Genomic DNA, 15444 nt, shown 5'->3' with positions numbered 1-15444 from the left:
ACTTTCAGCAAGTTTAGAACTCAGATGAAAAATATTTGCATCTGCTACTGTCATGGCTACGTAAATAAAAGAATGAGAATCTATGTGCAACTAACAAATACTTCTAAACAAAATTTTTTGTCACTCTTAATAAGATTAAAGTCAGGAATTATAATCCAAAGAGCAGGTAAACACAGAAATGTGGAATCAGCTCTTTACATGACAAAGAGTCCAAATAGTCCTGTTTAACTAAATACACATCATCTGAAGCCTTGCTAGGTGTAAACACACAGCTGCTGTAGTTGGTTGTAGGCAACTCCTTTGGTCCTTGACAGTTGTTTTTACTGTTTTCTAGTCTGTCTTGTTTTCTGGGTCCTGTCCCTGTTGCTCTCTTCATCTTATTTTCTGCTTGTTCAGCAGAAGCCAAGTATGCACAGGAGCCTTAGTTCTGCAGCCACTGTTCACCAGCCAGGGAATCAAACAAAAAAGTTTCCCCATGTAACCTGCAGACTGTTGGTTTGAAATTATTTAGTGCCACATGACTGTCAGGAGATGGTGATCTCTCCTTGATTACAAGGTTTCTGCTTTTCCTGTCACATTAAACTATTCTCCACCTTTGTGCTCTCACTCAGGAATTTTCTTTGCTGTTTTTGTCCTTTTCACCTCCAACAGTGTGAGTTTTCTTGCGAAGGTGATGTTATTGTCTTTGGATGTTTTCTTTCCACTGTGAATACAGTTCTTGATTCCTTCTGACAGTCACAGCCTCAATCCCTTCTGCACACCTGAGAAGTTCTTATTTGCAGGTGGAACAGAAAATGAGAACTTTTTTTTTCCCTCTGCACACACAATTCCTGCCAAAATCCCTCTGATCAAAGAAACCCAATCACACCATAGGAGTAAACAGCTTGCTAGACTGCGTGGCAGCATTCTGAGCTGTAATTTACCTGTCTGATGAATCGATCAGATCCCAGGTTAACCATCAAAGCCTACAGAAAAGAAAACACTGCAGTGAAATGTATCTGAAGATACAGAAAACATTCATTTGTTCATTGCTTTTTAATAGCAAAATATCATCTGCTGAACAAGCCTTGACATGAATCAAATTCCTACTGTGAAACAAGAAGTTGTGTGCTTTATGAAACAACATGAAGGTTTTCTTTAGAGCTACAAGTCAAATTTAACATAGATACAACAGATCTCATACTAGATTAATATATTAAAAAAACTAAAAAGGGTTTTTTTTCTTAAATCTACACAAGTTATAACTAATAATTTTTGTTAACATGCAGTTGAAAAGTGCTTCAAGGGGTTTAAAGAAAACAATGTGGAGGCAGCAGGGATTCCAAAGGACAAGAGTGTGAAATATTCCTGATAAAAAAGCAGCAGAGCTGAGAGATGGAGCTGGGAAGATGTGGAAGAGCAATGCTAGGAAAGCAGAAGGAAAGTGGAGCAGAGATTTACCTGGGCCAGAGGCACACAGGGCCTTGGAAGCGAGCACAAGAAAATTCCTTAGAAAAATGACAGGAAACTAATAGGAGCAAGACAGAAAAAGAGTGTGTCCTTGAGTATTTTTGTGGTTTTTTACTGGAAGAGCTGATGAAGTGCAACTCTCATTTGATTTCCAATATAGTATCAACAAATCTTAGAAGTTAAAATTCTTAAAGGTTTTGTTTCCTGTGGGCTATGGCTTCATGCGCCACTTCCATAAGGATTAAGAGATGTCATAGCAGATGGCTTTCTCCTGTTCCAGAACAAATCAGCATATTTACACCCTCCTTACTGGTGACCAGGTAAATATTCACTTGTCTCTGACAAGGTGCCAGGTATGGAACAGGGGCAGAATAAAAGAGAAGAATAAAGCTACTGCTGCAGCTTTGCCAAGAGGCAGTTGCCAATGAGAACTGGGCAGAGAAGAAACAAAGAGGCAGATTAAAGATTAAACACGTGAGGATTTATGTCCCAGTGGCAGCCCTCTCCTAGGAGAGACCAGCTGTACTCCAGGCAAACAATTGTGGTGCCAGCTCCTACCTCCTCTACAGGCAGGTCCTTGAGTTTGGGCAGAGAGCTGGAGAGCAGTCCCACCAGGAAGGGGGTAGGGCAGCACACGATGTCAATCATGGACGAGGGCAGGACAGGAATGAAGGTGTGCTGCCAGGAGAAGGGGTACAGCAGGGCCACTACAGCGTGGGAGCAGCTCGACAGGGTGCTGGGGAGAGAGGAACAACCAGGTCAACAAAGGCTTTTCTTGGTTCACAACACCTTCCACCCACTGAGAAACTCAGCCTGTTGAAATACAAGTGCCCAAGGTGCTGCCTCTCTGGCACTTGTGACTTCAGACAGGCCTTGGTCCCCTTCCAGTCCCTACCCTCTCTGTGCTGTGCAGTGTGGCAATTCACAGCAGACCTCAAACCAAAGGTACAAAACTAGAACCTGTTTCAAACTAGAATCCACTTGTTTCATAGCAGAGGGTTTGATCTAGAGGTCAAGATTCAGTGTTCCCAAAAGCACTCAAAAGCAGCCACTTTGAACAATTCTTAAAACCCAAAAGCAACTTCAGATCTTGGCTGTTACGATCATATCAGTAGTAATAAAGCATAATAGCAATGTTCCTAACTACAGGAACAAAGGAAAATGAAAAGTAAAATAAAATTGGGTAAAAAATCCTCAAGAAAAACTCTACCAAATCAGATATAAAAAGCCCCCAACAATCAATACCTGTTCCAAAGGAAAGCTGGTAAAAGCAACACGTTTTTCAAAGATTGTGTATTTTTTTGACAATAGCATCTTTTTATTAAAATAAATTTTAAAGTACTTATTAACCAACTTCAGCGATAAAGGTATTGATCTTTCTCAGCAGAGTACTCTAAAATACAGGTTGGTAGCTCTTAAACTTTAGGGCTTGATATTTTAATGGAAAATATCGTGCATATGTTGCCCTTCCATCTACTGAATTCGATTCCCTTTTGCAGTCACTTGGTTTCCAAATGTTAAAAATTAAGGAACATCATTACCTAGTGAGTTTTAACATCAGGGGAATAAAGACAGGCTCTCCATATCACAGCTATATCATCTGCCTCTCACAGGCTGAGATGACAAAAATTTGGATCCAACATGACTGAACTAATTTTCTTGCATTGCAAATTTCTGCTGTGCTTAATGTAGCCACAAAGAACTATAAATAATAAGTGCAGAGCTGTTACTGCTTTAAAATGCTGGGGAGAGATGCTCATTTCTTCTACTGCAAGACTTGGTGGAGACTTTAGGTGGCATCAGATCTCCACCAGAATAACATTCATCAGCATTTTTACTTCAGTTGTGAATTGTTCCAAGGCCAGAGGAAAGCTTTCACCTGTTTGTTCCCATCAGTGATTTAACTTCAAAGTTTGCTGCATGAGAAAAATGAGAATAGGGGACAAAGAGAGAAGTTGTTGGGGAAGAGCAAATCTTTGTGTTTTATTGCAAATAGTCTGCTGGCTTGGTTTTAATTGACACTTCCTTTAAAATCTGACAATCCCAGCATGAGTTTATAACAAATGTTGCCTGACACAAGATTCTTGTAAAATTATGCATTTCTCTAATTTATATTTTTATATATAAGAAGCAATGGTGCTGCCATTGCCTTGTACTTTGGTCTCAAGCATCTACCACAGCAAGCACACTGGTGTTTTGGAAGAGCTGTGGAACACGATACAGGCTCCCAGCACTTCCTCAAGATCACTTCAATGACTCCCTGGCATTTTCACCTACCACAAATTCAGTCATCTTAGCTGAGCAACTAAAAAAAGAGCCATGTTAAGCTAAAAGCAGGAAGACAAACATTCTTCTGCTCTTCAGTGAGTATTTATTTCCTTTCTGTAAAATGCCCTTTTGTAACATGTTGTGTTACACGCAGTGCTGTGACGTAAATCAGCCCCTGCAGCCTCTTGTGTGTGCTATTCCCACGCTGGGGAGGCTTCAGCCTCCAGCCCAGGACACTGGAGTCTCTCCCCGAGCTTTCCTGGGAGCCGGCTGGGGCAGGGCAGGCAGAGCCCAGGGAGCAGCCGTGCTGGGGGTGTCCTGTGGCAGCACCCAGCTCTGGTGGGGGTGTCCTCTGCCAGCACCCCACGACAGTCACAGCGCCGCCCTGGCAGCGCCTCAGCCTCTGCACTTCAGCACTCTGCACACAGCTCTTCAAAGTCAGCCTCAGAAAATCTTTCCTTGGGAACATCTCATCCCTGTGAAACATCCCCTCCAAGCTTCCAGCCCCCAGAACCTCCTGCTGCCACCCCTCCTGGACACCCCTCTGCAGGTCTCCTACAGCTATCACCAAACTCCTGCTTGTACAAAGTGCCTGTGTCTCTGCTTTAGCTGGAAAGATTCATATTTAGAATGGATACACACCTTTCATTTCAGTGAAATTTCACAGTTTGTAAGGTAAAATTCAGAGGTGATGAGTGTAAAGGAACCCCCAGCCTAAGTCTCCAAAATACAGTTCAGAGCCTTTTAGAGGGATATTATTGATGAGAAGCATGTTTAGTAAAGTAAAAAAAGAAATGCCTACCCTGGGAAATCAAGTGTGCTCCAGTTTTTTCTTTCAAAATGTGCAACCCACACATTATACAACTGTTCTTGTTTATGAGAATTAAGCAGTAAGGTCAGATGGTTTATTTTCTTTAAGGTGTGTGAAGCACACAAAGTAAAGCAACAGAATAGTCAAAGTTAGATTTTCAAAATATTTTCACTTCTAATACTCTAGGGCAGCTCCAGAGAGCTGGTTTGGAGAGTGGGCTTTTCCATTTGGTCTGTGCATTTTTACAGGAATGCTGCATAATGTTCTAGCTGTTGTTGTACTGGAAAACACTTCTTTATTTCCATGGGGTTTTTTTATTCTTGTAAAAGAATTATTTGGAATTTGCCAACATTTTGGTTCTCTCTATGCCTTTTTATTCACTAGATTAAAAAAACCTTCAGTGTTTGATCTTCTCCCCGTGAAGGTAGTAACACAAGATTATACAAGTATATTGAGACATTTCTTAAAGGCAAATTTCTCTTTAAGAGATCCTTTATCATGTTACAGGCAAAATATGACATTGCTTCTTTCCCACTCAGAGTTGATTTATGCTCCTCTGGGCTATTTTGTTTCCCAAATCATTTTCTCAGGATAGCACACAGAATCTTTTCCTTGTTGTGTTGCTGGCTGGGGAGATGCAAGCTCGGACTAAGAGCTGAGGCACCAGAATTTCAGACACAGGCTGTGACTCAGCTGAATTTTGCAGACTGCTTATGAACACCATTTAGGTCTACATCAAAAAGGAAATCACTGTGACTTAACAAGAACCTTTTCTGTCCTTTAGATAGGGAGAATGTCTGGTAACAATTTCTGGGTTGGCCAGCCAACAAATAACTCCAGACTTAGGCTGAATCCATATCTTATCACAGCACAGTTAGCATGCTCTGAGAAGGACAAGCTGTTGGGCAGGGAATGGACACTGTCCTGGCTGGGATGTCATTGCTGGCTGTGTGTGTTTCAAGGACTTGTGGCTTGATGCACACTGCAAGTCACCAACTCTCTCAAACTGCTAAAGTCATATTCAGTTACACCTTCTACTCCCAATGGAAATACTCCACAAATATCCTTGATAACTCTCTTTTCTTTCTAACAATAGCCAACAGTCATATTCCTTCCTGCTTCTCCCTCCACACCTAGAACTTCTCACAGGCACAAGGGAGCTTCACACACTGAGCATCTCCCAAATCCAGGATTAAGCCTCTAGCACAGACAACCATTTACTGATTTGGCTCCCTGATCCCACCTCACTATTGACATGCACCTCCACAGTCAGTCTGGCATTTGCATTGAAGGAGAAAGCAGGACTATCCCTTTGCTTCCTCCACCTCCCCTGAGGGACAGACAAGCTTCCTCAGCCAGGAGAGGAGGGAGGCACCCCTCACATGCAGGGCCAAGCCACCCAGCAGTTCTGTCACCCCAGGTTGGTGCCAGCTCTGTGCTGTGCCAGTGCTCTGGACCATGCCCTGGACTGGGACCAACTCACCAAATCTGGGCTTCCTGCTTCCTCACATTGAGAAACAGCCAAAAACGTAAATTCACAAAAGTATTTCCATTGTTTACTTTTCCACAACCTTTTATGCTCCTCATTTCTCCCTGCTGATTAAATGATGTTGCTTTGCCCACATTTGCTGAAGTCTTTCATCTGCCCTGTTGACACATTCATGCTGCAGCCCACAAGCACTTTGAGACTGAGTTACCTCCCTGACACACAGCCCTCGTCTGCTCAGGAGAGCTTCCTCCGACTGGAGGCTGGAGTCTGGAGGCTCTGTCCTTCCCAGGTGTAATCCCTTGACTCACATGGGTATTACACACCAGTATGTCTCCTCCTCACAGGCCATGGCCCTGCTTTTCTGGGACAGCTACTACCCTTGGGCCACTGATGAACTGTGTAGCAAAACCAGATCGCTGATACTTCCCTTCTAGATCCTTCCATGCCTCTCCTGATCCTGGATTAACTCCAGTCTCTGACAGAGACAGAGGTCTGTGACAACTCTGCAAGATAAAATAGTCTGAGAGGTTTGCAGAGGACTCTAAAGGACTCTGGGGAGAGGCTACAGGCCAAGGGCTCAGCCCATCTCCCCTCCCGCACATACAGGCTGCAGAGGTGGAAAGGACAAAGTAGAAAACTTGAAAAGCATCAAGTAAAAGGCAAGTGGAAGTAAAAACCGTGGCAGCCTGATAGACTTTGGGTGGAGATGGAGTGCAGGCAGCACTGCTGTTGCTGTGCTGGCAGTAATTCAGAGCAGTACTGTGCTGTGCCAGATACAGTGCACTCTAAGGCTCTGACAAAATAAAGGTTTCTCTGGGTGCATAAGAATAAATAAGAGCAACATTATTAATCAGGTTGATAAGACTAAGTAATAGCATCAGGGAAAAGACATAAATGAAAACTTCTCAGTGTCAGAAGTGACAGTCTCCAAACTCCAGCTGTCTGCAGTGAGCTCCTGCAGCATTCCTCTAGGTCAGCTTTTGAAGTGAGCCCTTGAGGATCCCTGGCCCTGGAAAAACTGCTGGACAATGGGGACATGTTACTGCTTTCTCCCTGCTCCAGAGTGTGGGTGCTCAGCTCCAGGACTCCCCCTGGTCCCCAGGTGCTCTGCTCCTGAGGCCCCCTGAGCCCCCACATCAATGGTTTGTCCTTCATTCTGGGGTTCTGTGCTGTGAGAATACATTTTTTGTTAACCCACCAACTACTCACCTAAAAGGGCAGAGAGGAATAAAATAAGAATCCAGTTCATTTGCTATAATGGTGCTATAAAGGACATCTCCAGTTTTCCAGCCAGTATTATAAAACTATCAGACATGACAAATACAAATTCTTCCTATACAATTCATTGCTGTTTCTCTGTTACCATTGCTAGGATATTTAATAGGGAAAAAAAAATCTTCAATTCCTGTCTTTTGACTCAAGTCAAAGAAATTGCATATTTTTGCAGCTTTTTGAACAAGAACTAACCTTTAAGGCCTGCAGTTCCTGGTGGCTGTGGGATATCTCCCTATATGTAGGATTGCTTGCATTTGTAAGGCACTATTTTCACATGATATGGATTCAAAATTTGACTTGTTTTCAGTGATGGTTTTGAGCTTGTGTGTCTGCCTCTGGATAACCATTTTGGATTCCAATTTAAAGCAAAGATATATAGAATCAAAATAATTCAGGTAGGAAGAAATCTCAGGAGATCAAATGATCCAATTCCTCCTTGCTTGACATCAGATCAGTTTGTTTCCAAAACCAAATGAAATTATACATTATTTTTTTGTATTAAACATCTTTGCTGCACTTTTTTGTGAAGGAGGTAGTGCCCTGTGTGCCAAGGACTCCTACCTAGTGCTGTCTAAATTCACTCTGATTTGGCTATGTTAGAAGCCATCTTAAAAAATATTTTTTGTGCATACTAAAAAGAGCCTTATTTAGCTGCTAATTTCTTCAGAATAAATTGTTAGCACTAAGCAAGACCTCCTTCTGTAGCCTTGGGCTACACTAAGAAATGAAGGCTCCTCTGGGAGAAAGAGATCATCTTCTTCCCACTGGGAACCTGAGGGCAGGAAAGAGCAGAAAAGGAAAGGAAGGAGGGGAAGAGGCTGAACGAAATGCAAGGAGGTAAAAATTAAGATCTGAGAGGTAGAACTGGGAGGGGAGGGAGACAAAATGAGCCTGACGAGCAGGTGAAAAGGAAACTGAGGGCAAAGGGGCTGGGATGTAAAATTAAGGGACAAGACTGGCTGGGCTGAACAGGGAAAACCATTTAATAGGAACATGACTAAAGCTACCACACACATGCAGCCAAATGATGAGGTCCCAAGGTGAAACTGGTTCCTCCCTGCTGCTATAGGCAGATGAAGGAGGTGAGGCTGTCTGATGCCAATTGCCCCTCCTCTGTCAGTACCAGAGATGCTGAGAGGGCTGCAGGAGGGGAGGTCACACACCAGGACAGCTGAAGGTGACAGAATCTCAAAGCCCTCTGGTGGCACAGACGGAAATCAAATACAACCAGTGCTCTGCACTTCAGCCACTGCTGCTAAGCAGAAAGACACAAGCCCACAGTTTTATCAGGAATAATTCTCAAACTGAAAAGTTTCCTCCACAATAAATACATTTACCTGTCCTTGAGAGGAAAAAGATTATGACCAAAACAAACACCAGAATTTGGGCTTAACATATTTTTGTTTGACCCAAATTAATTCTAATCCAGTAAATTGTCTGGGCACTAATAAAATAATTATTTCCAATGATTACAGAGCAGCAGGAGTTACAATCAGGTCATGCCTCACCTCACCAATTAAAGCATGAGGGGACAGGCAAATTACTGTTTTAGGCTTTGATTCAACACAATATTTCAGCAGAAGCTTCAGCTTTAATTTACTTTCACTGTGCTGAAATACTTTGCTGAAACAAAGCCTCAAAGACCTTTATTTTCCTCACTTCTGTTTTAATCAGACCAGCCCTCAAGACATAATAACACCTTCTGAACCACAGGTTCCCTCACTGCTGTGGGAGAGGCTGCTGCAAAGGCTGCCTCTCATCAGCAAGACATGTTCAAGCTTTGGAAATTTAAATAATTTTTTACTTTTCTAGAAGCCCTTCAGGGGCTGGGCAAACTACAGAGGTTCCTTCAAGCCTTTCTAAGGTGGTTTGGAACTAGAGATTGTAATTTTTGAAGCTAATAAATATTGTAGTTTCATGTTAATGTATTATTAATACATTTTTTAATTTTAAGAATATAATTTATTTTTAAAGTCAAATAATTAGATTTTAACGTCCTGGATTGAAAATTCCCCGTGGCAGAATCCTTCTGTAAAGGGTCCAACTCTGTGCAGGGGTACACAGGGAGGAGGACTCCCCTGCTGCTGCCAAGCACTTCTCCTCATCTGACCTTCAAGTGAATCTGTGAAAATCTGGGTGTCTGCAGGAACTTTAGGATGGAGTGGTTGCATGTGGGACCTAAAAGAGAGTTCTGAAGTTTCTAAATTTCCTGTTAATAAATCTGATTTCTCTACACTAATCAATAAGATGTTTAAAATCAAAATAGTGGGTTCATATTACATGGAAAATTGCATGAGTTTAGGCTGTAAAAGCCAGAGTAATATTTTGCATTGTGATTTATTTTATACAACAAACACTTAATAAGAGGTGAACTAAGAGTCACCACCTGGGGTCTTTAGTAGTTGGCCTAAAGTATGCAGTTAATATTGTATCTCTGATCAGTACCCAATATCCTTCTTTTCAGGAAACACAGACAAATCTGTGCATATTTTAGGTTGCTTTTTCTCTTGATGGCACAGGAGACCCACCAATGGAAGGCTCTGCTCCTAGTGTTTGAATAAAATTAGGAATTCTCCAGTGTAAATGTGATGATGGATGGGAACACATACAATCCATGTGAGGATCACGGTGAGGCAGGACCATTTGGCCCATCTCAAATTCAGCAGCTAGTTCTGAACATTTCACAGCTTCATCATCAGACACACTGCAAGAATTATTGCTACAGTCAGCCTGTGGCACAGGGCAAGGAGCTCCCTAAAGCACAAAGAGCAGATGTCCTCTGTCTGTCTTGGGCTGGAACATCTCTCACCCAGACCTAACAAATATTCTCGTGTACTACCAGCAGTGAGGTAACAGCTCAGTCCAGAAGCAGGTGAAAATCCCTCACTCTGCACAGGAGCTGGACAAAGCAAGAACCTTGCTCAACAAGGGAACACTTCCTAGGGTGGGTGACTGCTTTGCCAAGCCAGCAGTGCTGCCCTGGCACCTGTGCCCTCAGCCTCCAGGTCCATCCACGCTCCCCCCACCTGGCAAGCAGAAGTGAGATGCAGAAGTGAGAACCAAACTTTGCTTGTGCCAGGGGTGAAGGGCAGAGTCCAACCACAGTGGCTTCCCTAATTTGAATGCTGACATATTTGCTGCAAGTGACTTCTGTGATATCTCATGGAATGCAAACAAGTGATAACACTGGCAGGGAGAGGGGGGCACTGAGACTGAGGAGGAAATGCATATTTTCCACATCACATCAGGCCAATTATCAGTTACTGTCCTTTCCAAAATCCTTTAACCATGCTTTCAGCTCCAAGAGTGAAGCTTCACACCACTCAAATGGCAGCTTTGGCCCATGCAAAGGAGCTAAACCCAAACCCAAGCCTCCTCTTACAAGTAACAAGTCACACTTCATGTTTTATGTGGTGCTTCCTACAGGGCAGCAGGAGAACAGCCAAGCTTGTAAACCTCTCAGAAAGGAATCCCAGTATGTCCTCACCTGTCTGGCAAAAGCAGTGCTGCAGCTCCTTATCAGTGGGGCACCAGTGACGCATTAATCTTGGGACAGGTCCAATGACTACTGAAGGTGAATTTGGAGAGCACAGGCAGCAATGCCTTTGTGCTATTGATGATTCCTAGGAGGAGATTTTTTTATGATGAACTAAAGGTTACAGCCCTGTTTCTGGAATTGTTTTCCCTGACTTTGATTCACGGAGCCATGGTTTGCCTCACTGCAGTGTCAACGAGCACAATTCATGAAGCAGACTTGCCAACATTTTGTGTCATCATCTGGGTTCCTTTTCTAGTCCCTCCTTCTTGTATTTGACAGAAAACAGAGTGTGCAACATTGATAAACTCTTGTCTGGCCACATCCCCTTCAGCTTTAGTGTGCAACATCCTCTCCTGGTTTGGGCTGTTTTACCCTCCCAGCATGGATCCATCTCTGATACTGAACGTGTTCCCACAGCTTCACAGAGATGGACACCATGGAAGATGATGTGCCCTCAGAGGTGCTTTTTTTAAAGCCAGTGGATTTTTCAGTCGCATAAAGTTATTCACAGTTTCAGTGTTTGATAGTGAAACAACTCATAAGTACATATAAAAGAAGGAGTAAGTGCAGGTTCATTCTGACTATACAAGAGGCTTTCTTTTTGGTTTTCATCCAAATTTTGCAAAAATCTCCAACTATTACATAATTTTCCAGATTTTAATTCAGTAAGAGCTGCATTTTCAGAACAAGCCCCCCCCCCCCCCCCCCCCCCCCTTTTGGGAACACCTGAGTGACAGTGTGGGGTCCACAGATAACCTGCAGAGCACAACCCTGGCTCATGAAAAGACCAAGGCTGCATCCCATGGAGCTGAGAGCTGCAGAGCAGAGAACACTGTTAGGAGAGCTCTCCCCCTCTCAGAGAGTAGCTTTGAAGTACTTAATTGAAGAGAAAGCAAAGAACAGTTGATTAAAATGGAATGTGGTATTAACAAAGGCATTATTTTTTGCTGCTGTAATACTTGTGTGTAAGCAAGGCACATGAAAGCCCCTGGAGAAAGAGACATGCAAAGTGCCCTACAGAATGAGGACTTGCCTTTTCAAGAAAATGGGATTTGGGGAAAAAAGGCATTGCTTTGACACATCAGCTACCTGCCCAAGCTTTGTCAGGTGGTTGCAAGAAAAAACAAACCAAACATTTCCAAGTGTGAAGTTATCCTTTGTATCAACAGAGTTATCCAATCCCTTTCCTACAGGACAATTCGTTAGTGTGAATCTAGAACAAAAGTGTCTCAGAGCAGGTGCTCCAGAGGAGAGTTAACTCCTTGTTCTTTCCACACTGGGACCTTTGCTCCCACCAGTCCTTGCTCACACTGGGGGTTTCAGATTCCCAGGCCATCACTCCACTGTTAACAGCAGCACAGCTGTAAAGCAGGATGAAGTTTTTTCTAGGCAGCAACCAACAAGGAAAGGAACAATCTCCCCCTAATCTATCTCATTTAAAAGCTGAAAAGAGGGAATCTATTTCCTCTTTCAAGGAGCAAAAAGTCAGGTTGGGCAGATGTTGCAATTTACTGCCATATTGTGCCAATAAGCAATCCAGAGGGGAATTACCAAGCAGCAGGGTCATCTTTGTATCCCATTTCCTTTCATGGGGAAGGGAGAGAGAATTTTTTTGCACAAATTGGATGTGGAAAAATTTTGTTTTCCCACTGTAGAGCATTGGTCAAAGCCTGAAGTGACATAAATAAAGACCACTGGAAAGCAGGGGAGGAGGGAAGGAAGAAAAGGAAACTTACACAAGCTGTACTCTTCTTGGGACATGGCATATTAAAAATGCCCATGGAGTTTACTGCACATTAAAAATGTCACTACTAGGTTGTTTTCTCTGGGACTGTGGAATATTAAACAAGCCAGAGCTTTGAATGTTCATTTTGTTTCTTGGTCTGTCCCTTTTGCCTGACACACATTTTCCTACTATCCATGTACAGCTGCTTTGTTGGCATCAGCCATCACACAATCTAAGTGCTGGAGAAAGTTATCCAAGTGGTACAAAATGTAATTACCTCTTGAGAAGAGGGAGAAAAGTGCAAAATTTCTCTCAAGAATCTTGGGAGACAGCTCTGCTAGCCCCCTGAACAGAGGCTGGTCTGGTCTCACTGGAGGAAACAGAAACTCTCTGGTTACATACATGAGAAATGGATGTTTTTGCTGTAGAATAAATTCTGTCTACATTGGATAATTATACAAGGGCTCCTTCCTTCCACTACAGAAATTAGTGAAAGAAATTCTCTAGCTTAGCTTCAGCATATCAGATCAGACAAGCACAATAATCCTGACAGTATTAAGATAGCACTTCAAGTTCTTTGGATGAAAATACACCAGAAGAAATGCCACCCATCCATACTTCTCCTGGGTTTAGAGAGAAGATCTCTGAGCTATTACACATTCCACGGGTGCAGTAGTCTGCATCTCCAAACATCATCTTTAATGCACAGTTGATAATTAAAAGACTTGTACCAAGACACTGTAGCCTGTCCTGAGAATTGGTACAGACCACTCAGACTGACAGCAGTAAATTCTCCCTCACAAGCTGTTTTCTGGCATGTATTTGTTGTCAAATTTCTATTACCTTTCTTATTCTGGAGGTTTTTGTGATGGGGAAAGTAAAAGAAGTCTTTATTGCTGGCCAAAGCTCACATCTGTTTACCAAGCACACTTTTCTCTGTGCTAATACACATGTTTTTACCTTTTAAGCTGCAGGTTGGCAGACTTTACAAGTGTTACAAGATGACAGCTACTGGAAAGGAGCTTTCCCAGGCAGTTGGTGAAGCTGTTCAGACCTGTCATGGCCATGATTCGTTTGTAAGAATTAAATCCTACTTTTGTTAATAGAAAAGGAACAATAAGGAAACAGAAAATGAGCTTGCACTTTATTAATCTGTCCCAGAAATTAGCTATTCTTGCTTTTCCACTTGACCTTGCTACTGGACTGAGGAGCAATGATTTACTACTAAAACATTGCCACTTATCACTTATTTAAATTTGCATATTTTAACTTGAGCTACAAGATCATGCTATCATTTTGGCTGCCAGGTTAAAGGATGTTTTTTAGGTAGGCACCAAGAAATGGGGACCAGGCTACCTCTCAGGTCTTGCTGCCAGTTTCTAGCCTGGTCCCAAAACAACAGATTCAAACATGAGGAGAGGCATCACCACTCCCAGAACATCCTGGGCACAGCAGAGCCAGCCCTGAGCTGTGTCTGTGCGTGAGAATAGGGAAACACTGCTGTGTTCTGAAAGCCTTTGCCCTTGAATACAAGAACACTCTGCTCCTCCTTTGCTCCAGAGTTAACAGAGACATGCCTGTGGGATGACTTCCCCACTATTTACATATTTCTGCTCTGTCCTGTATTAGTCAGTGTTTCTGTCTCCAGCCTGTAACCTTTGGTCAGGTCTGGGATCTGCCTGGACTTTCCACAGTTGTGCTGGAAGAGAGATTCCTCCTGCAGTTCAAATACTGTGGGGAGGAGCAGAGTTAGGGTGTTCTCCCTGAGGCCCATGCTCCTGCTTCACTGAGAAGTAGCTGAAATATCTCATATAAAACCAAAATTCACAACAATGAGAAGCTGGTTTGTCTTTTACCAGGGGCTCTATAGAAGCATTTCACAGCCCCAAAAGTTTTCAAAGGAAGAATATTGGAGGATTTTTCAGATCCATAGCAAAAAAAAAAAAAAAAAAAAAAAAACCCTCATCCAAATACTCCCTCTGACTGTGGCTGGCATTGGACTGGACCCATATGTGAAATGTAAGCAAAATATGCTCAGAGTCCTTCCCAATACAGTGGATTACAGCAAGAGTGGTTTTTATGTATAAAAAATGGGGTTATAACAAAAGGTCATTGCTACGTCCAGGGCCTTCCCTTCCCCTCTCCAAACATTCAGGGGAAAAGGCAAAGAGACTGTTCTCCCACACATGGATACATCACCTCCTCAGCAAACATGTCCACAAATTTGTTTCCCCAGCATAAAACTAAAACAAGCAGAGAAATGTTTTTCTGCCAATGTTTGCTTTCTATTTATTTTATGTTGCTACCTTTGTGCCTGCAGCAAGGTCAATGTTCCTGAGCCCCAGGCCCCACTGGTTTTGCATCTGCTGCCTCTCAAACCCCAGAGGATGGCACTAGAGCAGCCCCCCTTTGCAGCTGGCAGGCACAGGACAATTCCAGAGTTGGGGTGAACAGGCAGAATGTTGGCAACATAAACAGGGGCTCCCAGTGGGACAGAGATTAGAGCTGGCATGAGGCATATCACATCAGCTGTGCTTTCAGCAGATTTTTAAGGAATTGGAGCCTTAAGTTTCCTTTTTAAGAGCTGTGATATTAGTAGTATTAGTATTATTCCAAGTTTCTTTATCATTATTTTTATTTCCTTGTTGTCTGCTCCAGAAAAAATACATAGTCAACTTATTGGGGAAAAAATACCCAACCCAACTGTACATATCTAACCAGGGCAACCTCACAGTGCTGTCATTCAGAACTTTGCTGTTGTTTCCTCACTACTCGGGAGCATCACTCTCTCTGTTAACAAACAATCTCTCCCTGCAAAGATCAAGGACTTGAAATTTTGGCACATTCTGGGCACTATAACAATCATAAATAATAACTTATTGAATGAA

At 42.8% G+C, this 15444-nt stretch overlaps 1 protein-coding gene across 7 annotated transcripts in view; it reads right to left on the bottom strand.

Moving 5' to 3' along the window:
• Positions 1 to 15444, bottom strand: part of DENND2B (DENN domain containing 2B) — a 153329-nt gene that overhangs the window by 4017 nt on the left and 133868 nt on the right. For all 7 annotated transcript variants that reach the window (XM_059848887.1, XM_059848886.1, XM_059848891.1 and 4 more), the window contains 2 exons: positions 2008 to 2185; positions 924 to 965 (listed from right to left, as the gene is read on the bottom strand). In XM_059848887.1, the coding sequence (XP_059704870.1) occupies positions 924 to 965; positions 2008 to 2185 (220 nt within the window). The remainder of the gene's footprint in view (positions 1 to 923; positions 966 to 2007; positions 2186 to 15444) is intronic.

This window comes from Haemorhous mexicanus, chromosome 6, assembly GCF_027477595.1.
Source record: "Haemorhous mexicanus isolate bHaeMex1 chromosome 6, bHaeMex1.pri, whole genome shotgun sequence".
NCBI lineage: Eukaryota > Metazoa > Chordata > Aves > Passeriformes > Fringillidae > Haemorhous > Haemorhous mexicanus.
This window is presented reverse-complemented; position numbering and strand designations above follow the sequence as displayed.